Here is a 26,632-nt window from a genome sequence, read left to right on the forward strand (position 1 = left end):
GGCGGCGGTTGCTAAGCGCTGGCCTTTACTGGGCGCTGGCGGCGGTTGCTAAGCGCTGGCCTTTACTGGGCGCTGGCGGCGGTTGCTAAGCGCTGGCCTTTACTGGGCGCTGGCGGCGGTTGCTAAGCGCTGGTCGACGGCCTTTGCTGGCAATGGCGGACGGTGGCACCGCGATGAGGAGTTGCAATCCGCATGGAGACTCTGCTCTCGTCTCTTCCTGCTTCAAGACTCCTGTGAGCCCGCAGACCAGAATACCCAGTACCTTTCACGGCAGAGAGGAGGCCATGGCCGGACGCCGAACGGCCGGCGTGCAGGTAGAGGCCGAGTGCGGGGGGCAGTTCAGGGCGGGACATGGGCGAGGAACGGTCACTATTCTGCAAGCGGCACAATTTTCCCCCATAAAAAAAACCTATTTGCTAACGAGGTTGTTGATCGAAGAGATGTGTATTTGTCCGCTAACGTTTAAAACAACGCGTTGAAATGGCCTAATTCGTAATGCCCTGTTGGGTTTTGGCATGTCAACAGATTACATGTCAACAGATTTTTATGCACGGTTCTTTAAGTGTTATGTTTTTTTGACAATGGAAATTTCTCCTTTTAGAATTTTGATCCTTATTGCGAGTTTAGTCGTTGTTAAGGTCATGGAATTATATCTATAAAATTTTGAGATTTTAAAAATCAAGTCTGCAATTTATCCCATCAGATAAAGCATAAAAATAAGTTTAATTTGACACCTAATTCACTTTCATATCTCAAGTATTTAAAAAGTTATGGCCATTTTCATAATCGGAAATGAGCATCTTGTTCCCTATTGATTTTCTATGGACATAACAAAAAAGCTGTGATTGTGAACAGTCAAAAGCCCACAACTTTCTTAAAAATTAAGAGAACTGAATGAAATTTTCAGTTATCATAGATTGAAGCATTCTGAAACAAATATAAAATAATCTTACTTGGATGACCTGAAATTAAAGCATATAATTAGTTAGTTACCTAATTGTAGCTAATTTCAGACTTCAATTACTAGATCTAAACATCTATCCATTTCTTAATAAATGATTAACATTTTTAAATAGCCTAAATGTCCAAATAATATTCACAAATAATTCACAATAAAACATGATTTTTAAATCTCATTTACATTAATTTATAGGCCAAATGGAAGGAATTCAGTGCTCAATTGCTGTAAATAAATGCCCAATTTAAATCAGCTTTCCAGTGGGTCCCTGTGGAACGCGCTGGTTTAGAACGTTCACATTGCGCTAGATTTGTGCCCCAAATGCCCAGAAAAATACTGCGGGATATAATAGGCCCAAAATGAGCTACTCGCAATATTAAACTTTGTATAAAGGGATCTTAAGAAGCCCTTTTTAATGTAAAAATATACAGCCTACCTTCAGTTGTCTGCTTTATGAGACCCTGCGGTTGCTGGTGGTCGCGGGTTTAGAGATTGATTTTTAAACTACTATAACTATTATTCAAGGCCTTTAAAACTAATAATAGCTTTTGCGACGGGGTCTTTCAGCGATTTTTCGTTAATAATTTACTAGCCTGAACATCTTCGATTGGAACAGCCTAGAGAAAATCGCGTTTTAAACCCGCCCCCCTCTAAACGGCGCCAAAATCGCACACACCCGCAGCGACAGATTTTCAGCGACGCTTCAGGTAGGCTTTGCAACATACCTATATAATGGTGATTTATTCTAACTACTTTTTAATGAAAATGGAGTTCGAATTGTCATGATGTTTTTACGGCAATTCTTGGCATTAACTAGATAACATTTATTGTAAATTTATCTTGGCTTTAAGAAAATAGGTATTGTTTAAGTACAAACATAACTGAATAGGGGAAACAATTACTTATTAAGTAGAAAACAATCTGTGAGTCCAAGCCATTTTAAGTAACCTGTTATTAATTGACAATGTCAATCGAGCCTAGAAAACATCTGAGAACATAGAAAAGTAAAGCACAGGTACAAGCCCTTCTACCTACAATGTCTGTACCGAACATGTCAGTGTAACTAATCTCATCTGCCTGCATACAATCAATACCCCACCATCTACTGCATATCCATGTACCCTTTCTGAAAGCCTCTTAAATAGCATGATTAAATCTGCCTCCACCACCACCATTGGCAGCATATTCCAGGCATCCATCACATTATGTGGGTAACAAAAATCCCCTACATCTCCTTTAAACATTGTCCCTTTCACCTTAAAGCTATAACCCTCTATTCTTTAACATTTCACTCAGTGATAAATGTTCTATGTCTACCCTATCTATACCCCTCATAATTTTATATACTTCTATCAGGTCTCCATCCAGCCTATGACACACCAGGCTTAATTCAAGTTTTTTGTCTAACCTCTCCTTATAACTAATACCCTTGAATCCAGGTAGCATTCTGGTAAACCTCTTCTGCATCCTCTCCAAAGCTTCCACATCCTTGGAGTGACCAGACTGTACACAATACACCATATATGTAGGCTAAGCAAAGTCCTATGAAGCTGCATCATGATTTCCTGAATCTAATACTCACTGCCCTGAACAAACAACGCAAGCACAGCATACACCTTTTTTGACACTCTATCTACTTGTGTTGCCACTTTCAGGGAGCTATGAATTTGGACCCCAAGATCCCTCTGCACATTAATGCTGTTAAGGGTCTTGCCATTGATTATACTTTCCCCATACATTTGACCCCCCCAACGTGTAACACTATACACTTGCTATGATTAAACTCTATCTCCCATTTCTCCACCCATTTCTGCAACTCATCTATATGCCAGTGTATGTTTTGATAGCTTTCCTCATAGTCCGTAACTCTAGCAACCTTGGTGTCATGTGTAAAGTTACTAACCAATCCTTCGACATTTATGTTCGTCATTTGTGTGTATATATCAGAGGTCCCAGCACAGGTTTCAGCAGAACTCCACTGGTCAGTCATCATGCCTGAATAAAGTTCTTCCATCACAACACTTTGTCTTCTATTAGTAAAACAGTTCTGAATCCATGCAACCAAGTCACTGTGAATCCCATGCATCTTAATCTTCTAGATCTGCCTATCATGAGGAACTTTGATGATCCAAAGATCTACATTAAAGCTCCTGCATTCTCCTCTCTTGCCCCTATTAATAACCTGGGATAGATCACATTAGGCCCTGGGAATTTATTCATCGCAATGCTCTTTAAGATCCCCCACATCACCACCTTCTAAATTTGAGACTGTCATTGCATGTTGGTAAAATGAACAAAAAATGCTGGAGTAACGCAGTGGATCAGGCAGCATCTCTGGAGAAATCGGATGGTTGGTTTTTCGTGTCGGGACCCTTCTCGTTTTGCACATTGATCTCACTGTCCCCCATGTCCTTCTCCTTGGTGAATACAGATGCAAAGTACTTGTTTAGTACCTCAACTATATCCTCTGATTCCAAGTACACATTCTCTCCTTTATCCTTGAGTAGTCCCATCTTCTCCCTGGTTACCATTTTATTTTTAATGTAGTTATAAAAATCCTTGCTATTTTCTTTATACGACTTGCCAAAGCTATTTTTTGGCCCTTGTAAATTCGTGCTTGAGTTCTTTCCTACTTGCTTTATTTTCCCTCAAAGGCCCTGTCTGATTTAATCTTCTTAAATCTTACATGCGCTTTTTGACCAAATTTATAACCTCTTTGGTCATCTAAGGTTCCCGTACCATGCCATCATTATTCCTCCTCCTTATTGGACTCTGCAGATCCTGAACTTTGATCAACTGGCCTTTAAACCACTTCCATATCTCTTGCTGCCGATGTTGCTGCAGCCCTGGTGGAATGAGATTTGAAAGTGTCAGTATCCACCCCTGCAGCTCCCAAAACCTGTCTGAGCCATCTAGAGATGGTCTGCACCGATACCCTGTTGTGAGGCTGTTATGGCTGATCCATAATCCCAATTCACTGCCTCTCAGGTTTTTTGTGGTCTCTAAATATAACAATAGGTGTGTCACTACACACAGTCTCCGTAGGGTATGCCCGAAATGTCAGATGCTAATTTACCCAACAAACAAATAGATCCAATTTATTCTCCCTAGCACCTGCCTAATACAGGTGCACAACCTTTTATCCAAAAGCCTTGGGACCAGACACTTCTCGGATTTCGGAATTTTTTGGATTTCCGAATGGAAGATTTTTAGCGTAGATTAGGTAGGTAGCGCGGGCGACTTGAAAAGTCTGGAGCGGCTGCCTCCTCCCCGGAGACCGCGGAATCATTGTAAATCATTGCTTAAATGTTAGTCAGTTAGTTTGGAGGGATTTTATGTGGTGGGGGGGGTGAAGGGGGAAACTTTAATTCTTAGTCCCCTACCTGGTCGGAGAGGCGGGGAGCGGGCAATGCCTTACCGGGTTGCCGTGCAGTAAGCTCCGGAGCGCTGTGGCCGCCGACTCCCAACGTCGCGGAGCTGGGGACTGCGGGCGTCCGGCCGCGGGCGGTGCCGGTTGGAGCTCCGACTCCGGCAACTCTACCCCTGGCTGCGCGGCGCTCCAGATCCAGCGCCGTCTGCGGCCGGACGCCCGCAGCCCCAGCTCCGCGATGTTGGGAGTCGGCGGCCACAGCGCTCCGGAGCTTACTGCACGGCAACCCGGTAAGGCATTGCCCGCTCCCCGCCTCTCCGACCAGGTAGGGGACTAAGAATTAAAGTTTCCCCCTTCACCCCCCCCCCCCCTTCTTCACATAAAAGCCCTCCAAACTAACTGACTAACATTTAAGCAATGATTTACAGATGTTTAAGTGTCTCCCCGGTCTCCGGGAAGGAGGCAGCCGCTACAGTAGTACAGACCTGGGTTGACCGTGGGTCGTTTCGGGTCAAGTTTGGCGCCAAACGCGAGCTTTGGTGTGCAGACGACATCCTGGAAAAAATGTCCGATTTTCGGAGCTTTTCGGTTTCCGGAACTCCGGATAAAAAGTTGTGCACCTGTACATTGTAACTCCAACTTGTTGCTCCAATTTAGTATCTCCTCATCAGGTCCAGACTTATCCCTAATCAAAACATTCTTAATACTTATGTAGTTAATAATATATTTTTACCACCACTAAAAGAACCATGCATTTCTTATTTTTTATTGTCATTGCAATAAAAAATTTTTTTAAATAAATAAAAGATATAAAAGATATTATTAACTACATAAGTATTAAGAATGTTTTGATTAGGGATAGTTGTGATCACTATCCTTGGCCAGGATCTTTTCCCAACACAAGGTCCAGTTTCGTCCCTCCTCGAGTTGGACTATCCATAAACGGTTTTATAAAACTCTTGGATACACCTCACAAATTGCTGCTACAAGTAAGAATTTAACTGTTCTGTTTTGGGACATTTGACAATAAAACACCCTTGACTTGATTCTCTTTTGCACCAAGTCCTTGTCAATTTTGGAGAAGTTAATGTCACCCACCACAACAACTCTGTTGCTTTTGTATCTTTCAGTAATCTGTCTACATATCTGTTTCTCTGTCTCCCAATGACTATTGAGATCCTGTTGTATACTCCTATGAAGAACATTAGGCTAGATTGTCATACACTGACCTCCAGTGTAGGACTTGGACTGTTTACTGACTCATTGAATGACTCATTAAATTTATATTCTTCCTTCGATTTAGAATATTTTAATTTTGAATGATTTAACTAATTTGAGAATTATTTTAATGCAATTTTTGCAGAAGAAAATAAATATTCACTGCATTTTAGGTTGAATGTTTGTAATTTGTTGGCTGGTGTGGCTTGTTTGGCTTTGGATTTTCTGGAATATTACGTGCTATCTTTTGTTTGTTTTCTTTTAAATATACTCTTGCCCCTCCTCATCTAACAATAACATAGTAGTGGCAGTGTAGTATTTTGTTGACATGACAATAGTAAATTGTGACAAACAGGAAAAAACAACCAATTTTCTGTTTTTAAGAATGAAAATTATTTTGATCCAGAAGAAAACGTTTATCATGTGGACAGTGAAGATTCCTTGATCTCCAGCAATTTGTGTGGCAAGTCCAATGAAGATTACTATAAGCAAATAGAGAATCTGAAAAATGCACATGTTCATGCTATGGCACAACTAGAGAATTTGTATGAGAGTAAACTGCATGTCAGAAGTGAGATCATTGCTTCAAAGGATCCCTGTGAAACTCCAGTATGCTTCAGGTAGGCACATTGGCCACATGTTCAAAAGGAAACAAAATTGATCTTGCTATCTACCATAATACAAAAGACAAATAAGAAATGCATGGTTCTTTTAGTGGTGGTAAAAATTAATTACGCACTCTGAAGTTTAAGGCAAAAAGAAAATGCCTGTTATAAATCAAAACAGTTTTGAACTGAATATCGATCTCTGTTGGTTGACTCGTGGAGCAGAGTTCTTATTTTTGTACTCTGTTTATCCTCCTACTTTACTTCCAGCTTCTCAGCATTTCCCAGTCACTGTCTTTCATTTTCTTTTTCTAATCTGCTATCTGTACAATCATTATATTCTGCTCATTCACTGCCTTGCTGGTATGTCACTGTTCTTCCTGGACAATGCCTCTGCTCATTAATTTATCTACTTGATTGCACAGAGCCTGACAACCACTTTCATATGCCTAGTAGCAAAGTTATGAAGGGACATTTTAGAAGGGAAATGTCATGAAGGGACATTTTAGCAGGGACTTCTTGAACTCTCAACTTTACCTTCAGTGCACTGACATCAGCATGTAATTGATAGCCTCAGTTCTATCTCACCACAAGATCCTGAATGCGAACAAGCCCATTACTGGAAAGCCACAACAGCTAAATGAAATCCTATAGTTTCAAATTCTGAGAGCTCATTTGCAATTCAACAGCTGAACAAGGATAGACAATAGGTGCAGGAGTAGGCCATTTGGCCCTTTGAGCCAGCACCGCCATTCAATGTGATCATGGCTGATCATCCCCAATCAGTACCCCGTTCCTGACACACAAAGATTTCTAGTTTTATATAGACTACCACGTCCCCGTCCCCCCCCCCCCCCTTATTCTTCCTTGCATATCTGAAGTGTTCGTAGACTTTATTTTGAAATCAAGGCCATTTACTGGGTTGGAATTTGCTTCTTCTGTCTCCTTGAATCTCCCTTCATTGTACTACATTGGTCTTTCTCAGCCTTTGCACAGATTTGCTAAGTGCTATCTGATCACCTTGCAATCAGCCTCCGTATACCACTTCTTCTGGTCTTCCTCCTTGTTAATAATGCAATCTATTGGTTCGCCTTGTTAAACTCAAGCTAAAAAACACACTGGAGTAACTCAGCAGGTCAGGCAGCATCTCTGGAGACCATGGATAAGTGCCGTTTTGGGTCAGGACCCATCTTCAAACCAGTCAGTGTGCTGCCTCACCTGATGAGTTACTCCAGCACTTTATGTCTTTTTTTGTAAACTAGTATCTGCAGTTCCTTGTTTTTAGTTAAAATTCAACCTATCACTTTTTAAGAACTATCGATCCCTCTGCCTTAATATCCATGGTAGAGCTGTCCCCTAAATGTGATAGTGTCACTGAAGCACGTTGCATCACTCCTGTTTGAGATCCACTAATGGGTTTTTTTCCTCAACAAATTCAGATGTAATTATAATGATCTGTGGCCCAATTTGCGAATCTTTTTGTACCTTACAGTATTCGCTCAATTATGTTCTTTCCTCTTCATACCTCTCATTAGATGGTTGTAAACATTTCTCCATTACGCGCACATTTTTTCCCTTTTTCTTGGTACTCTTCCGTTTATAATTTGCATATTAATAATTTAGATTATTAATGGAGATAATGAAGGTTTTACCTTTCATATGTAAATTGTTGATACATTTACCAATGAATCCAGATTGGTCACTCCACTGCTGAGTATTCCATCCTTATTTATCTATCTATCTATATTTCTCTCTCCCCTCCTCCCCTCCATTAGTGTGAGTGCGGGGGGGGGGGGGTAGTTAGTGTGTGACGCTGCATGCCGCCTCCCCCCCCCCCCCCCCACAACCGCACGTTGGGGGAACATACCCGACGGGTCTGCAGTTGGTCTAGTATATTACTAAAAGTCTGTTCTTGACCGGTTTTGGCCATCTGTGCTGCGATTTCCGAGAGAACGCCGCCACCTACGGCCGTCATTCTTGGCCACCTTGCTCAGAGCCCCCCTCCGCCGTATGTGTGCCGAGGATTTTTCCTGTTGATGAAAAATGACAGAGATATTAATGTTTTTACAAAATTCCCCATTCTCTCTGCTGCCCCCGCTGGAGGCAGGGGAAGGGACTATAAAACCAGGAAGTGGTGTGCCTCAATTAGTCTCTGCAAGCTGGAGCTCTGTCAATTAGTCTCTGTCACTCTGAGCTCTGAATGACACTGAACAAATGTCTACAGCACTGTGATTACCCTTAATTTGGTTTGAAAATGAAAATATAGTTAGTTTGAAGTAAAAAAGCACTGCCTGCAAATGGTTGTTTGGGTTGAATTAAAAAGGCGCTCTCTCTCTCTCTCTCTCTCCCCCCCTCCCCCTCCCCCTCCCCCTCCCCCTCCCCCCTCCCCCTCCCCCCTCTTATCCTTATCTCAGGGTGCACTTTATATAAATTGCTATTCTAAAATGATTTCTACCTTGAAGACCCTTTGACTGAAAGTAATCTACTAAATTATCCTATTTTTCTGCATCATCTACTTCCCAGTGCTTAAGTTTTGAGAAGTTATCTTATATGAATATGTTATGCAAGCCATTTTAATAAATATGCCATAATATAATGAAGTAAAATAATTTTGCTTTGTACATTTTTATAGTACAACCTGCAAACCGAGTTCAGATAAGAAAAATGATGACCATCTTTCTCATTTGTCTACGGAGGTGGACAGTATTGTTTCCTTAAACCTATCGGAATTGTCCACTGAAGATCTGAAAGCAGATGAGGAAAATTTTATATTCCATGGAAGAGATCGAATTCGGGGAATGTGGGATGGATTTTCTTTGGAGATGTATGCCACATGTGAAAAGCCAGAAAAGCGTGGAAGTTCTAATTTGCAAAGAACAAAAATAATTAAAAAGGAGCACAAACACTGGTCACCAAAGATAACAATACCAGAACCTTTCCAAATGACCCTCAGAGACGATGAAAAGAAGCAGCAAAAGATCAAGTCTAGATCGGAAATGGAAATAGAGAATTATACGCTAAGAAAACAATTAGAGGAAGAAGCAGAATGCCAAAAACTATTCCGTGCTAACCCTGCACCCGCCCACACCTATATCCCATTAATGGAAGAAATAATGGAACGGAATGAGGAAAGGAGGAAGTTTATTAAGGCAAGGACCAAAGAGATTTTACTGGCAATGCAAAAACCATTTGCTTTTATTGAGAGGGAGGAAAAGAAGAAAGAAATTCAAAACATGCAAATAATCGACCTTGCATCTTCAGTAAAGAAAACAAAGACATTTAAAGCAAAACCTGTCCCCAAATATCTTCATGATCAAAAGATCATTGATAGGATTGAAGAGGAGGAGCTCTACAGAACAATAAGGATGAAAGTGAGAGCTCAAGAAATGTTAAACAGTGCATCCCTTCCACAAAGTATGCTTAATAATGCTGTTTTGAAAAGAAGAAAAAAGGTATGTGAGCCAGATAAAAAACTGAAATTCAAACCCCAGAATAATGCCAAAGTTCCAGATTTTCAGATTTTGCACAGAAAATCTCAGAGACAACTCATGAAAAAGAAATTAAAGTTGGCAACTGTATGTGAACCCTTCCAACTGCATACTTCGCATGTTTTTTCAAAAAACAACGTTATGAATGACACAACAGCAGATGAAACTCGGTTGCAAGAATGGCCTTGCAGAAAACAGTCAAAATCACATATTATCATTACTTTACCTCCATCGAGATCTTTGGACTTGGAAATTATAAAGAGTACTGAAGCTTCAAAGAAGAAAGAAGCTGTCAGGTAAGATTTATGCACACTTAACTGAAAATATTACCACAATGTTTCCAACAAGGGGTGCACTTCTGTAATCATTTGTACGTATGGAATCCATTCCTGAGAATGGTCCATAAATCAGAATTATCTTTTTTTCTATGGTAACTAATATTAGATCATTCTACATACACTTGTTATCATAATTAGCCAAATATGTTTTGCAACATACGAAGAAGTTGATTTACCATACATTCATACCAATGAAAAGCAACAAGACACACAAAATACATATTAACATGAACATCCACCACAGTGACTCCTCCACATTCCTCACTGTGATGGAAGGCAAAAAAAAGTTCAATCTCTTCACTTCTTTGTTCTCACGCGGTCGGGGGCCTTGAGCCTTCCATTGACGGGACGATCTTGGCTCCCGTGGCTGGAGGTCGAGCCCTCCACGTCAGGGCGATCAAGCTCTCGCATCGGGGGGGGGATCTCAGCTTCCCCGTGCCGGGCTATCGGACCCCGGGTCGGGGCTAGTCGAACCTCCTGCGACGTTGGAGCTTCCCGACATCAATCTCTACCCGAGACTGCGAGCTCCTCGATGATGAAATCTGTTTGGAGCGTCGATCCCAGGCAAGGGATCGCAGGCTCTGATGGTAAGTCCACGGCCCCGCGGTGGGGCTCAAAGTCAGTCTCGAGCAAGGCCGCCAGCTCCATGATGTTAGGCCGCAGAGCGACCGGAGATACGATCCGGAAAACAATCGCATCTCTGGCAAGGTAAGAGATTGAAAAAAGTTTTCCCCAGGCCCCTCCCCCACCCCCCACATAAAAAAACCAGGGAACATTAACACATACTTTTAAAACACACAAAAATAACCAAAAAAACGAAAAGACTGACAGACTGTTGGCGAGGCGCCACCCGGTGGTAATTTAATTTAATTGTAGAATCATGCTAACATTACCATAATTAAATTAATGGGTTATATACAGTATTCAGTGATTAAAGAATAACATGAAACATATTATTACTTCTAGTTTGAAAATTGTTTTAAAAATATATGAGGTAGTTTGCATAATATAATATTACCAAAAATTAGTCATTTGTATCCTAACGAGTCCCTGTGTAATAGAAAATGTGCAAAGGATTTTGACTTGCATCAAGCTAGTTGATTCAGCATTACTCTACAATTTTCTTGCTTCCCATCTTATTGGAATTACTGTTGGGCAGATCATACGGGATCTGGCTCACTGCCCACATTTGCCACCAGTGGTGTCCACCTTCTTGCACTAATTTAAACCTGACACAGTGAGGGAGTCAAGGAAGCCCCTCCATATGTAAGAGACCTCCTGTGAAATAAAGTGGAGCAGGCTGTAGGTGACAGCCAGACCTCAGGTGGCATATCTTGAAGCCCCAACCAAGAAATGCCCTGATGGGTTTTAGACTGCTTGCTGTCTAAAAGTCATCAAGGCCTTTTGTTGCAAATGAATTTTCAATCTAATAGTCATAAAAAACTAAAATATGATTTCGTTTTTTAAACTTACATTCATTATATTGGTGTGTTGGAAAGTATTAAAAGAAAAGTTATTTAATCATTTACATTTTTACTTGCTCTGATTTGAGAACCCATTCTGATAAATGGACGTAATACTGAGAGATCAAATGCAAATTTAAACTGGCCCTTCCACTCTGTGTATCAGGTGTTAATTGTGCACGCACGGGGTTGGGCAATGAGGAGAATTAGCCTAACAATAAAGAACAGTATTTTTGGGCAAACCTCGTGTCTGCCTCATTCTTTAACGGACAATTCCGCGTCCGCTACATTTGGTGACCCCGACGTCCAGAATAAAAATTCTGGCAGAAAAAATGCGTCCCGCCAGCGCCCAACTCTCCATCGCCGCCGCCGACCAGGCCCAATTCAGCGCCGTCGCCCTGAAGCTGCCGACCTTCTGTACCGCCCAGCCGCAGGTATGGTTTCAGCAGGCCGAGTAACAATTCTTCATTCGCGGGGTAATGAACGACGAGACCCGATACCATTATGTGGTCGGCATGCTCGACCAGGAAAAGGCCGGGTGGATAAATCCCTATGTGCAGGATAAATATGGTGGCCTGAAGGCTCTGCTGCTCCGTACCTTCGGCCTCAGTTGGATGGAGCGAGCGGCCCACATTTTCAACATGGGCAGGCTCGGTGACCGGAAACTATCTGCCCTAATGAGCGAGATGCTCTCGCTTATGGACAGCCACCAGCATTGCATGCTTTTTGAATATGCCTACCTGCAACAGCTTCCAGCCAACATCCGCCCACTCCACGCAGGGGTAAGTTTCGAAAACCCTCGGGCTCTAGGGGAGCATGCCGACGAACTGTGGCTGGCCAGGCGGCAGGAAGTGGGCGTGCTGGATTGGGTGTCCACAATGCCCAGGAAGGCGCAGCGGCCTAGAACCACGCCCACCAGGGGCTCCGCGGAGCATCTGGAGCCTGCCCTTAAAGGGGAAGTCCTTAAAGGGGAATGGTGCTTATACCACCAGCGTTGGGGCTCGGCGGCCCGCCAATGCCGTCCACTCTGTGCGTTTCTGGGAAACACTGAGGCCGGCCGCCAGTAATCACCGCAGCGGTCGGCAAGATTCATCGCCTTTACGCCTGGGACTGGCACTTGGGCCAAAGATCTTTGGTCGATATGGGGGCCGTGGTCAGCGTGGTGACCCCGTCTGGGATGGACCCCCGTGCCGGTAAGCGGGGGGCCCTTGTTGACTGCTGCGAATGGTGGCCCCATACAGATGTATGAGGTCTGCACCATACCTTTGATAGTTGGCGCTTGCCATTTTTCCTGGCCATTTTCAGACGTGTCCCAGCCATTGTTGGGTGCAGATTTTTTTGGGTGCAATCTCTGCTAGTGGACGTGAGGGGACAGCGCCTTGTCCATGCTTCGACGCTCGTAGCAATCTCCTAGTGCCCTGCTGCGTCTGCTGTGCCAGTTCGCAACCCGGTGGCGGCGGTGGACAATATCTACGCACAAATTTTGGCAGTGTACCAAGGCTATCCTGACCCCTCAAATCAACTTGATCAACCCGAAGCATGGAGTACATCATCACATTCTGACTTCGGGGCCGCCGCTTCGCGCCCGCAGGCTGGCCCCTGACAAACTCCAGCTTGCGAATGCGGAGTTTCAAAAGATGGAAGTAATGGGAATTGTTTGACGATCAAACAGCCCATGGGCCTCCCCTTTGCACATGGTGCCCAAGGACTCTGGGGGCTGGAGGCCTTGTGGCGACTACCGCCGCCTGAATAACGCCACGATTGCAGACCGGTACCCTGTCCAACACATTCAGGACTTCTCTGTCCATCTAGCTGTAGCTAAATTCTTCTCCAAAATTGACCTGGTCAGGAAGTACAACCAGATCCCGTGCGAGTGGAGGATGTGCCAAAACAGCTATCATCACCAGTCAGAGCTTCGGGCTCTTCGAATTTGTGCATATGCCCTTCGGCCTTAAGTATGCCGCACAGGCATTCCAACGCCTGATGGACACTGTGGGGTAAGGGCTTGATTTTGTCTTCATTTATCTGGACGACATCCTGGTGGCGAGTCGTTTGCGCCCATCTCCGGTTGTTGTGCCAGCTCCTGTACAAAGTCGGGTTGGTAATAAACCCGGATAAGTGTTTGGCGGCGAGGAGAATACTGCGGCCTCTATTTCACCTGTTGTCGGGCAAGCAGCGGGACGTGAAGTGGATTGACGTCGCCGTGACGGCCTTCGAGGGGGCGAAAGAGGCGTTGGCTCGGGCGATGATGCTGGTACATCCGCGGGTCGATGCCCCTACAGCACTAACTGTGGATGCCTCAGACTCTGCGGTTGGTGGTGTGTTGGAACAGTTTGTTGACGGTCACTGGTGGCCTCTCGCCTTTTTCAGCCGCCAACTCAACCCGGTGGAGCATAAATATAGCACTTCGACCGGGAGCTGCTCGCTTTATACCTGGGAGTTAGGCATTTCCGTTATTTCCTGGAGGGCCTGGACTTTGTTGCATTTACTGACTATAAGCCCTTCACTTTCGCCTTCGCCAAGGTTGCCGACCCTTGATCCACTCGGCATCAGCGCCAGCTCACCGCTATCTCCAAGTTCACGACAGACATCCGCCACATCGCCGGGAAAAATAACCTGGTCGCGGACCCCTTGCCCCGCCCGGCTGTTATGGCCATTCTCGACGTGTCCATGCGAATCGATTACTCCGCTGTGGCGGCGCCGCTAGCGGACGAGGAGATGAGGGTGTACCGAACTGCCATCACAGGGCTGGTGCTCGAGGACGTGCCTTTGGGTTCCGCTGGCATCACCGTCCTGTGTGACGTCTCCATGGGGCAGCCGCGGCCTATTGTTCCGGCGGCCTGGCATCGTCGGGTTTTCAACACCATTCATGGTTTGGTCCACGAGTTCAAGATTTTGCAGAGCCTCGCCGATGTTTCGACCACATCCACATGAATATCGTGGGGCCGCTGCTTCTGTCCGGTGGCATTCACACTTGCTTACGGTGGTGAACCGTTTCACCCGGTGGCTGGAGGCCATCCCGTTTTTTGACACCTGGGCCCTGTCCTGCGCGCGTGCCCTGGTGGCCTATTGGGTTGCCCATTTCGGGGTACCGCTGGACATCTCGTCCGACCGGGGTGCCCAATTCACGTCCGAGCTGTGGTCTGCAATGGCACGCCTGTTGGGGCTCAGATCCACCACTCAACGGCCTATCACCCCAGTCGAATGGGTTGGTGGAACGTTTCCACCGATGGCTGAAGGACGCTTTCAAGGCTCGACTCACCGGTCCTGGTTGAATGGACGAGTTGCCGTGGATCCTGCTAGGGATCCGCACCGCCTTTAAGGAGGACTTGCAGGCTTCATCAGCCGAGTTGGTTTACGGCGTTCCACTGACCGTGCCCGGGGAGTTTATCCCAACCGCTGGCGGCCCCCAGGAGTCGCCATCATCCATGTTGGTCTGACTGCGGGAGAGGGTCGGCGCCCTGTCTCCTGTCCCAATGTCTCGGCATGGTGTCGCTCCATCTCATGTGCCGCCGGCTCTTGCAGACTGTCAGTAAGGACTCCCTCCGCCGCGACGCCCACAGGTCGCCCTTACAGCGCCTTTACGAAGGTCCTTTTCGGGTGCTACGGCACGGACCCATGACTTATGAATTGGACATTGGGGGGTCGGCGGGAGACCGTGTCGGTGGCTCGTTTGAAGCCGGCCCAATTGGACCTGAGTGAGTCAGTCGAGGTGGCCCAGCCTCGCCGTCGAGGGTCCCACCTAGTTCGTCCTTACTAGAAAATAAACTTTTGCGTGGGGACTTATGTACGAGGTCCGGCCACCTCGTTTGGCTACCCGTCCGTTATTGTGCCTCCGGTTCTGGGGGGGGGGGGGGGGTCACGTGTCCCGGTGACGAGAGGTAGGGTGTCAAGGTGTGGTCATGGGTGCCCCTGGGGAGTATTTAAGGTATTAATCGCGCACGCACATGGGGTGGTGAGTGAGGAGAATTAACGTAGCAATAAAGAACAGTATCTTTGGACAAACTTCGGATCTGCCTCGTTCTTTAACAGACAACTCCGGGTATGCTACAATCTATTAAAGTTGAAGGTCTAGTATCTTCATTGAGTATTCAATAAAACGCAAACTGCAGGAGGAACTCAGCGAGTCAGGCATCTGTGGAGGGAATGAATAGAGTACCTTTTGGGTTGTGACTCTGATTTGGTCTGAAGAAGGGTCCTGATCCAAAACACAATTTATCCATTCCTTCCACAGATGCTGCCTGATTTACTGAGTTCCACTCGCACTTGTGTTTTGCTTAAAATTCCAGCATCGAATGTTCCTTGTGCCTCCACTGGGATAATCAATTTAGATCTGAACTGGCCTCTGAACAGAGAGTGATCTAATTTTTCTTTCTCCAGCTTAGTGTGGGGAAATTTAGGCAAAACTAGGTCCTGAGTCCAGTTATGAAGAACAGTAACAGTGCAGCAGTATTGTTGTTTAGTAAACCTTCCATGTTTGCTGGTTTATGATAGCCAGTCTGAAGTTTTGAAAGAACCATTGACTCTAATCGGGCAATTTTTATCCAGGCATTGGAGTAATATTCCATTTGGAACTGTTGACTGGACTTCTGTGAGACTTGATGGTTGTAGTTGTATTGTTTCTCTGTGACTGGCCAATTTCATTTTCATTTACTTTTAAGAAGCCTGTTTAACTCCCACAACATGATTTTTTTTTTTAATCCACCTTCTCCCATTTTGTTTCTAAGGTAAACTCATATTCTATTTGCTACACATTCTGCCTTACTATTACAGTAATAGACTCTTTAATTAACATTGAAATGCAAATTCCCTTTTTACACCCTTTCCCCATCATATCTGAAGATTCTATATATACCCTGTTGAGTTGACAGTCCACCCCTTCTTTCAAACACCTCTCTAATAGCAACAATCCTATATTCCTGTGTGCTGTCGGTTCATCTGCCTTATTACTCAAACAAAATCCCATAAAGTGCTGGAGTAATTTAGCAAGTCATGGAGCATCTCTGGAGAACACAGAGAGGTGACGTTTCGGGTCAGGACCTTGCTGTTTTTTTTGTTAAGCAGCAACTGCAGCTCCTTGTTTTTGTCTTACTACTCGGGCTCTTTGCAGGCATATTGATGCAATTCATGCATTCCTGCAATGTGCCTTATCATTGCGATGTACGTGTCTGTCTGTTTGATGTGAACTAAATAATATTTAGATTATCCCAGGAAATAATCCACTTCTTAAATCAATGGATTAGTTGCCATTAGGGCCATTAATAAAATAAATGTTCAAATTCCATAAAGCTGGGAAATTTAAATTCAAGTAATTAATAAAAACGTTGGATTTTTTTTTAAACTAATCTTGTAATCTGTATAATCTCACCCCTGAAAGTGCTGAGTAAAAAAACAAAAGTGCTGGGTCAGGGTCAGACACAACCTGTGGAGGTCCAAAGTACTGGAATGGACATACAATGTTTTGGGTCAGGACCCTTTATCAGACTGAAAGGAGTAGTGGGAAGAAAGCAATAAACTAGAGGTGGGGATGGACATAACAGGGCACATGATAGGCAGATGAAGGTGAGGGGCTTTGATTGCAGATGGATGGAGTAATTGACAAAGGATAAAGGTAAAAAGAAGACAAAAGGGCGTCAGATAATAATAAAAGAGGTAAAATGTAAAGCCGGAGGAAGGAATATGGATAGAAGGTGACAGGGAAAGTATGGGGGAAGGGTAAAATAAAAATGGTAGATACGGGGATGGGAGGTGAGTGTACCGTGCCCTCAAATTCACTTGGACTATCTCTGATACCTCTCTCCCGTTTCTTGATTTCTCTGTTTCTCACCACAGGTGACAGATTATGTATGAATGTCGACTGAGTGACACAGTTACGTTGACTACTCCTCACACCCTGGGTCTTGCAAGGATGCCATCCCTTACACTCTATGTTTTATAAAATCTGCTCTCAAGAGGAGGCTTTCCACCTTTGGACATCCAAAAGGTCCTTTTTCTTCGGTAAACGTAGTGTCCTCCTGCTGTTATGGATGGAGTCCTCACCCATGTCTCCTCTGTATCTAGTTTAGAGTTTAGTTTAGCGTGGAAACAAGCTCTTTGGCTTAACGAATCCACGCCGACCAACAATCACCCTTAAACTAGTTCTATCCAACACACAAGGGACAATTTAGAGAAGCCAGTTAACCTACAAACCTGCATGTCTTTGGAATGTGGGAGGAAACCGGAGCACCTAGAGAAAACCCACACGGTCACAGGGAGAACATACATGCTCTGTATGGTCAGCATCAGTAGTCAGGATCAAATCCGTGTTTCTGGCGCTGTAAGGCAGCAGCTCTACCACTGCGCCATTGCGTCGTGCAGTACTGCTCTATTTCTGCCTCATCCAGAAGAAACAAAGATAGAATTCCCCTGGTCCTCGCCTCCATATGGGTGGGTGGGCGGCGCGTCTCACGTCGCAGCGGCCTCTGCAGTCTGTCTGTCGTTTTATTTTTTGTCTTGTTTGAGTGTAGTTTATAGTCTTTTTTTTAACTGGGTATGTGTGGGGGGGGGTGGGGGGGGTCGGGGGGTGGGGAAACTTTAAAAATCTTTTCCCTGTACGGAGGACCTGACCTTTTCTCTGTCGGGTCTCCGTTGTCGTTGGGGCCTAGCACCGTGGAGCGGCCTCCAACCGGAACCACCTGGGGCTCCAGTCTGCATTTTCTGGGTTAATAAACACAAAATGCTGGAGTAACTGAACAGGACAGGCAGAATCTCTGGAAAGAAGGAATGGGTGGTGTTTCCGGTCGAGACCCTTCTTCAGTCATTTTGTGTCTATATCCGTTTAAACCAGTTTCTTCCTACACATTTTTCTGGGTTAAAGTTCAGTACAGTGTCAGAAGATGATCAGTGCACTGATCCTTTGTCCGCCATCTATCTATACTATTACTAAAACTCTCATCTTGACCACTTCCGGTTTGCGTTTAAAAAAAAAAAAAATCGCAAAAATGGTAACCTATATCGCTAGGATTTTTTCACTACCTTACTCACCGTTCTCTTCTCCAAGCGCACCAAGTTTTGTTCCGATCGGTGAAATGGTAGAAACGTTATGAAAGTTTAAAAAACCGTGAGATCAGCAGATTGGTCTTCTCGCCTGTCAGTCACCATGAAGGTAACGTCCTTCCGGCACCCATGGAGAATAAAACCCCGGAGGCAGTGCTGAGTCTGTGAGCAGCGTGCGGGTAGTGTTAAGTTGAACCGGAAGCCTCTGAGTGAAGTCGGAGTGGGACCGGGACCTGCTGCGTGAGGCCGAAAGTGCGGGGTGAGCGGAGTGCGAGGTGCGTCTGATGTGACCATCCCCCCTTCCCACAGGCCCCTTCCCACACGCCCCTTCCCACACCACCCCTTCCCCCACCACCCCTTCAGCCACCCCCCCTTCAGCCACCCCCCCTTCAGCCACCCCCCTTCAGCCACCCCCTTCAGCCACCCCCCTTCAGCCACCCCCCCTTCAGCCACCCCCTCCCCTTCAGCCACCCCCCCTTCAGCCACCCCCCCCTTCAGCCACCCCCCCCCCCTTCAGCCACCCCCCTCCCCTTCAGCCACCCCCCCCCCCTTCAGCCACCCCCCCCCTTCAGCCACCCCCCTCCCCTTCAGCCACCCCCCCTTCAGCCACCCCCCCTTCAGCCACCCCCCTCCCTTCAGCCACCCCCCCCCCTTCAGCCACCCCCCTCCCCTTCAGCCACCCCCCCCCCTTCAGTCACCCCCTCCCCTTCAGCCACCCCCCCTTCAGCCACCCCCCCTTTCAGCCTTCACCCACACACCCCCCTTCCCCCACCGCCCCTCCCTGATCCCTTCCCCCAACCTCCTTCCCCCACTCCCCCTACCCCCGCCCCCCCCCACCCCCACACCCCCCCCTACCCTCACAAACCCCGACCCCCCCACACCCCCTCTACCCCCACACCCCCCCTACCCCCATACCCCCCCACCAAATGCTGGAGCAACTCAGCGAGTCAGGCAGCATATCTGGAGAAAATGGATAGGTGACATTTTGGATTAGGAACCTTCTTAAGACTAAGTGAGTGGGTGGGGGTGGGGGGAGCTGGAAATGAAAGGAATAAAATAAGGACAAATCGGGGCTGGCCTCAGGAGGTCACCTGATAATGTGTAGGAAGTAACTACAGATACTGATTTACACCGAAGATAGACACAAAATGTTGGAGTAACTCAGCGGGACAGTCAGCGTCTCTAGAGAGAAAGAATGGGTGACGTTTCGGGTCTTCAGACTCTAGAGGTTCCCTGATAAGCCGGTTGTTGGCTAGCGGTGTGAGCCCAAGAGGGATACATTGTTTGAAACTGTGGAACTGACTAATACTGGGGATATTGGCCTGTTAGAAAACAGACAATGGTTTGTTTGGCTGGCCTGCCAGTGGATTTAGAGGATTTATGGTCCTGCTCTAGTGCTTCGAGATCTTCTTTATGTTGATGTACCTCTGACATACACTGGACAGCAGGTTTAATTCAGATCAGCGAACCACAAACTTGATGTTGTGGTCTTGAGGTCTTGACAAATGAACAGACATCTCTGCCAGTGGCTGTGGCTACACTGGCCGATTGATGATGGCAGTTGATTTTGCATTAATGCCTCCCCAGGCAGAGAGGTGGTTCCAAATCCATGTTGATACTAATGACTTTCTACTGATGTTTGTAACAAAGAATAACTCAAAAATTATGCAAGTGTACGAGAAGCACAGATTTGTTGTCTTGTATTTCAGTCATTGGTTACAGATTAATAATGTTTCAATGCCTGCATCTTTTTGGGGGATTTTGCAAATTTGCCCCATTGTGTCTGACCAGAAATCACCAAAGAAAAAGGACAACAAACAATTTTTTAGAGCACGATGAGATGCAGGAAAGAGTAAACAGGAGGCCCTTTCTCCTAGAAGTACTGGCACAGGTAAGCTCTTAACATATTTTGTACAGCTTAAGGATTGCATGTTATATATTCTAACATTTTCTCTGGTTAATTTTCAGGACTTGCATATCTTGAAAGTGTAAGTGTGAATCATATTAGACTGGAAATTGTTGATGCGTTGAAGCTAGTGTTGCAGGCCCCAAGTATCCCGTACACCATTGACATAGCTTGAACAGCAGCAGGATCTCCAATAGCAAACTGTGGAAACCACATCCCCAAAAGCTTCCTTAAAATCTTTGTACTGGAAAAGCCCCTTCTCAGCTTGGTCAGCTATAAAATCGGTTAATCATTTTTAAATAACTCTGGGGTCTTTCAGAGGGATTAAAAACCAGTCTTCTTCTTTTCGTGTCCATCTTGTTACAAATGTTGGCCTCGCTGTCATCGTCCGTCCTGAAAAGGACGCAAGCTTCTGGCGACAATCAGTGGGAGCCATCGCTTGTCGCAATAGATGATGGTGGTAGCAGAATTAGCTCAGGATACTTCCAGTTTCCAGCCCCGCGACGTGGACGCTCCTGCTATGGGGCGGATGTAAAGATGTAGTAAATAGGTTCAGGTGTATGTTTATTATTCTCACGTGTGTGCCAAGATAATAATAATAAATTTTATTTATGGGCGCCTTTCAAGAGTCTCAAGGACACCTTACAAAAATTTAGCAAGTAGAGGAAAAACATGTAAGGGGAATTAAATAAATAGTAGAGACATGACTAGTACACAAATTAAAGACAGAATTCAATTCAAAACACAATATGAGGCAATTCAAGCACAGATGAAAAGGGAGGGGGACGTGGGGCTAAGGATAGGCAGAGGTGAAGAGATGGGTCTTGAGGCGGGACTGGAAGATGGTGAGGGACACGGAATTGCGGATCAGTTGGGGGAGGGAGTTCCAGAGCCTGGGAGCTGCCCTGGAGAAGGCTCTGTCCCCAAAACTGCGGAGGTTGGACTTGTGGATGGAGAGGAGACCGGCTGATGTGGATCTGAGGGACCGTGAGGGTTGGTAGGGGGAGAGGAGGTCAGTGAGATATGGGGGGGCCAGATGGTGGAGGGCTTTGTAGGTGAGGACCAGGATTTTGTAGGTGATCCGGTGGGAGATGGGAAGCCAGTGAAGTTGTTTGAGGACTGGAGTGATGTGATGCCAGGATTTGGTGTGGGTGATGAGTCGGGCGGCTGCGTTCTGGACCAGTTGGAGTCGGTTGATGTAGGTGGAGCTGATGCCAAGGAGAAGTGAGTTGCAGTAGTCCAGTCGGGAGGAGATGAAGGCATGGATGAGTCTTTCAGCAGCGGGAGGTGTGAGAGAGGGTCTGAGTTTGGCGATGTTGCGGAGGTGAAAGAAGGAGGTTTTAATGACATGGCGGATGTGAGGCTCAAGGGAGAGGGTGGAATCAAAGATCACGCCAAGGTTGCGGGCCTGGGGAGATGGGGAGACAGTGGTGCCGTCGATGGTGAGAGTGGGGTTATTGATTTTGCTGAGTGTGGATTTGGAGCCTATGAGGAGGAATTCTGTCTTATCGCTGTTGAGTTTGAGGAAGTTATGTTGCATCCAGGTTTTTATAGCTGACAAACAGGAGTTGATATGGGAGAGGGGGGGGGGGTTGTGGGGGGATTTGGTGCCGAGGTAGATCTGGGTGTCATCGGCGTAACAGTGGAAGTCCAGGTTGAAGTGGCGGAGTATCTGACCAAGGGGGAGGATGTAGATGATGAAGAGGAGGGGGCCGAGTACGGAGCCTTGGGGAACGCCTTGAGTGACTGTAGCAGAGGTGTGGTTATGGAGAGAGATGAAGTGGGATCTGTGGGAAAGGTAGGAACGGAGCCAGCTGAGTGCAGAACCTTCAATGCCGAGGTCTTTGAGTCTGGTGAGCAGGATGTTATGGTTCACTGTATCAAAGGCTGCGCTCAGGTCGAGGAGGATGAGGATGTTGAGGGAACCAGTGTCAGCAGAGGTGAGGAGGTCGTTGAGGACTTTGGAGGAGAGCAGTTTCTGTGCTATGGAGGGGGCGAAAGCCAGATTGGAGGGGTTCAAGTAGGTTATACGCAAGGAGGTGGGAATGAAGTTGTGACGCAACGATACGCTCCAGGGTTTTTGAAAGAAAGGGGAGGTTTGAGATTGGGCGGTAGTTAATGAGAGAGGAGGGATCAAGACCAGGTTTCTTTAAGATTGGTGTGACAGCAGCAGTTTTGAAAGCGGAGGGGACAATTCCTTGGGACAATGAGGAGTTGAAGAGATTAGTGAGGTAGGGGCAGAGAACGGGGAGGCAGGACTTCAGCAGGGGAGTGGGGAGAGGGTCGAGGGAGCAGGTAGTGGGTTTGGAAGAGCTGATGAGTTTGGAGATTTCAGTAGGGGTGACCAGGTCAAACTGGGAGAGGAAGCAGTGTGGAGGAGGGGTAAGGAGGTCAGTGGAGATGTTGAAAGGAGGGGCCTTGGTAGGTGGTGGAGTAGATGCTGGGGAGTCGGGTACAGGGGATAAAGATTGATAGATGGTGCTGATTTTATCAGCGAAAAAGTGGAGGAATGAGTTGCAGAGATCCGGAGTAGAGGTAGGGAGAGTGTTGGCTCGAGGCTTGAGGAGGTTGCCCACTGTGGAGAAGAGGGTTCTGTGGTTTAGGCAGGGGTCGGTGAATATGGAGGAGAGGTAGGCAGATTTTGCAGCAATGAGGGCATCTTTGTAGGCAGTGAGGTGGAGTTTGTAAGCTTCATGGTGGACTGTGAGAGATGATTTCTTTGTGAGTCGTTCAAGTCGGCGACCAGTCTGTTTCAGCTTACGAAGTGCAGGTGTGTACCAGGGTGAAGATGTGTTGAAAGTTACGGTTCTTGTTTTGAGGGGGGCCAGAGTGTTAAGGGAGGTAGACAAGGTGGAGTTGAGATGGTTTGTGAGATCATCAGGTGAGATATGGGTTGAGTCCAGGGGGAGAGTGGCGGAGAGCAGGTCAGAGAGATGGTGGGGATCAATGGATTTTAGATTACGGAAGGTGATTTCTCGGAGGAAGCGGGGGCGAGGTGTCGGAGAAGGGATGGTGAACCGTATAAGCTTATGATCAGAGAGGGGGAAGAGGCATGGATGGAGGTCGAGTACCGGTTGATTTGTGGAGCAGACCAGGTCAAGGATGTGACCTTTGTCATGGGTGGGAAAGGTGACGTGCTGAGTGAGAGAGAAGTTGTCAAGTAAAAAGGCGAATTCAGATGCGAGCTTGCAGGTGGGGGAGTCCATATGAATATTTAAGTCACCAAGTAGCAGCAGACGTGGGGAGAGGGATGCGGCAAGTGTGAGGAGTTCAGTGAAGGTACAGCGAAAAGCTTTGTTTTGCATGTTATCCATATTATATTATCAGATCAGATCATTACAGTCAAGCCAAACTCAAGTATAATAGGAAGAGCAAGGGTAAAATACAGAGAGCAGAATATATTTTTCAGCATTTGTAGCATGCCAGTCCCATAAATCAAAGTCCAAGTGCAGCAATGGGGTAGTAGTGAATCAGACTGTACCCCAGCTTATGGTAATGGGGGGGGAAGAAGCTGTTCCTGAGTCTGGCGGTGCACTCTTTCAAGCTTCTGTATCTTGTGCCCGACTGGAGCAGGGAGAAGAAGGAATGACCAGGGTGGGGCAAGACTGATTATTAAGGGCCTGTCCCACTTTCACAATCTTTTTTACTCGTGGACATTTTTCATCAGGCTAGAGAAACGCCCTGACCTACTTGACGCCACGAGTACCTACGACTAGCATCACGACCTACCTACGACCTCGTGACGACCATGCTGCGAGTATGAGTCTAGGGCAAACTCGGCAGAGGTCGTGAATTAGGTCGTGAAAGTGGGACAGGCCCTGTAGGTTGGCTACTTTCCCAAGGCATCGTAAAGTACAGATGGAGTTAATGGTGGGCGTCTGGTCTGTGTGATGTACTGCGCTACATCCACAACCCATTGCAATTTCTTGCTGTCTTGGGCAGAGTGTTCCCAAACCAAGCTGTGATGCAACCAACAGTATGCTTTCTATGGTGCATCAGTAGAAGATTGTAAGAATCATTGGAGGCATGCTGAATTTCCACAGTCTCCTAAGAAAGTAGAGGCATTAGCCTGCCTTCTTGGCCGTCTCTTCAATGTGATATAACATGCCTTTAACCCAAATTTAAAAAAAAAACACATTTACCCAAAAGAAACGCTGGTTTGGAACTTTTTTTCTAAATTGTCTAAAAAAGCCTAAAGGCATACCTCAAATAAAACATTAAACTAAACTCCTTTCTATTTAAAAGACATTTGCTTTCCCCATCACATTCTAATTGCAGCCCTCACATCTAGTTAATTGAGTTTTGGATCTTATGCTACATTTATTCTCATTTTTATTTTGGCAGTTTTAAAAAGAAAGTTTATGATTAGAAGTCTTAAATTTGCTTTCATTTGGCAGCAAGATCCAAAGCCAGTGTTTCATTGGGTTAAAGATTTGTGCATTATTTTTATTTGTGTTATAGGCATGCTATTTTGCTATGTTATTTATAAACTAAAAGGAATGAATGAATGATTAATTTTGAAGAAAGTTATATTGCAAATTTACAAATCTCAAATTGTGGAGTACAGAAGCAAATAAATAAATGGTCTTTGTCCCAAACATTATGGAGGGCACTGTGTATTGTCCTTGGTGTGAATTTGCAATTGTCATTAAATTTGCAATAATTCATTAAAGATCTGAACCGTTAACTGTTATTATATGCAGAGAAATGATGAAAGACCAGCAGAGCGATACCGTACAGCAGCACAAAACGAACGAAGATTTAAGAAGGAATTTGTTTCCTGGCAAAATCACTCAGTTTTACAGTCAAGTGGTAGAGAGTCTGTGGAAAATGAAGATGTAAGCAGTATATATGAAGAAAGGTAATTTTAGTTTTGAGGTTTATGACCTACTTCTAAGATGCCTTCTTGTTGTGGCTCAATAATTGGTGGGGTATTATGAATTTGGAATTGCTTTATTAAATTATTAAACTGGGATTCCACAGTTTGCCTTTAAATTTGTAAATAAAAAATTGTATGTTTGTATTCTTAAATAAGTGCAGTGGAAACCATCCAAAGTTAAACTTACTGGTGAATTAATGTGTAACATCATTAAAATTCCATCCCTTCCTAAAGAAATATTGCAGTTTTAGATTGGATCATTTTTCTTATTCCACAAAACAACATTGGATTAAATAGCAAATAAGATTTTTGAGTGAACTGTAATGAATATTGTGGATTTAACATTTTTTAAATTAATTTTTTGTATATAATTTTGGTATACGGAGATCAATTATTGGTGTATGACAAAGCATTTTAAGTTTTGTTGGCCATGCACGTGATCTAAGTAACAATTTACTGTTGAGTAAGATCAGCAAAATATTTGTTACTTTCAGTGGGCTAAATTATGTAAGCTTTGGAATCCAACAGACCTATTTTGGTAAATATAATATGATTCCTTATCAGGTGAAAAACAGATAATCTGTAGCACATTCAACAACATATTTTTCTGAGATTGATGTCTTGTGACTATAATTCAGTTTTGTTCATTTGTAAAGGCTTTGGCTATCGGTACTAAGAATGGAACGGTGGAGACTAATTTCATAGGTCTTAAACTTGTTTCTCTAGTTCTCAAGTGGAAACTGATGGACTTGACTTTGACTTCCAAGAAGATATTGAAGATAAGGAATCAAGGGGAGTCGAAGAAAATGAAGACCAAGAATCTGAAGCTGAGTGATTGTAAAATGGCAAGAAGATTGAAGAATTTGACATGAATGACTAACTACATAAATTAAGATTTAAAAAAACAGAATTACATTTTATCCCAATGGGTACTATTTTTATGATTTGATATGATCAAAGAGGCAAATTGTAGAATTAATGATAGATTATTTAATTTGATGATAAAACAGATCTATTTTTAATACTGAATTTAAGGGGCTTTAATCATGTCTGGCAAGTTTGTCTTGTGATACTGATGTTAATGCCGGCAATATTTTTTTGCAGCCGATGTAGATGCTTGCTAATACTTTGCTAGTGCTTGCATGGAATGTAATTTATGCAGAATATTATCCAATAATCTCTTTAACTTTAAAACTCTCATCTTGTATGTATGTGTGTATATGTGTGTGTCTTTATATTTTCGCTAAAACGCTACGCGGTAACAATATATTTTTAACATATTCTCTCACATTTGTCCCCTCTAAGCAGTGATCAGCTTCACTTAAGATTTGATGCGATATTTCACGACTTATCGGTGATTAAAGTTTTTTTT

The 26,632-nt window shown here is 45.0% G+C and overlaps 1 protein-coding gene across 1 annotated transcript; it reads left to right on the forward strand.

Moving 5' to 3' along the window:
* On the forward strand, positions 1-26,632 carry fam161a (FAM161 centrosomal protein A). Its single transcript, XM_033025132.1, has 6 exons — positions 1-314; positions 5,931-6,166; positions 8,784-9,935; positions 20,267-20,366; positions 25,085-25,242; positions 25,987-26,632. The coding sequence occupies exons 1-6, from the start codon at positions 153-155 to the stop codon at positions 26,093-26,095; spliced, it is 1,917 nt and encodes a 638-aa protein (XP_032881023.1). The 5' UTR covers positions 1-152; the 3' UTR covers positions 26,096-26,632.

Source organism: Amblyraja radiata, chromosome 8 (assembly GCF_010909765.2).
Source record: "Amblyraja radiata isolate CabotCenter1 chromosome 8, sAmbRad1.1.pri, whole genome shotgun sequence".
Lineage (NCBI taxonomy): Eukaryota > Metazoa > Chordata > Chondrichthyes > Rajiformes > Rajidae > Amblyraja > Amblyraja radiata.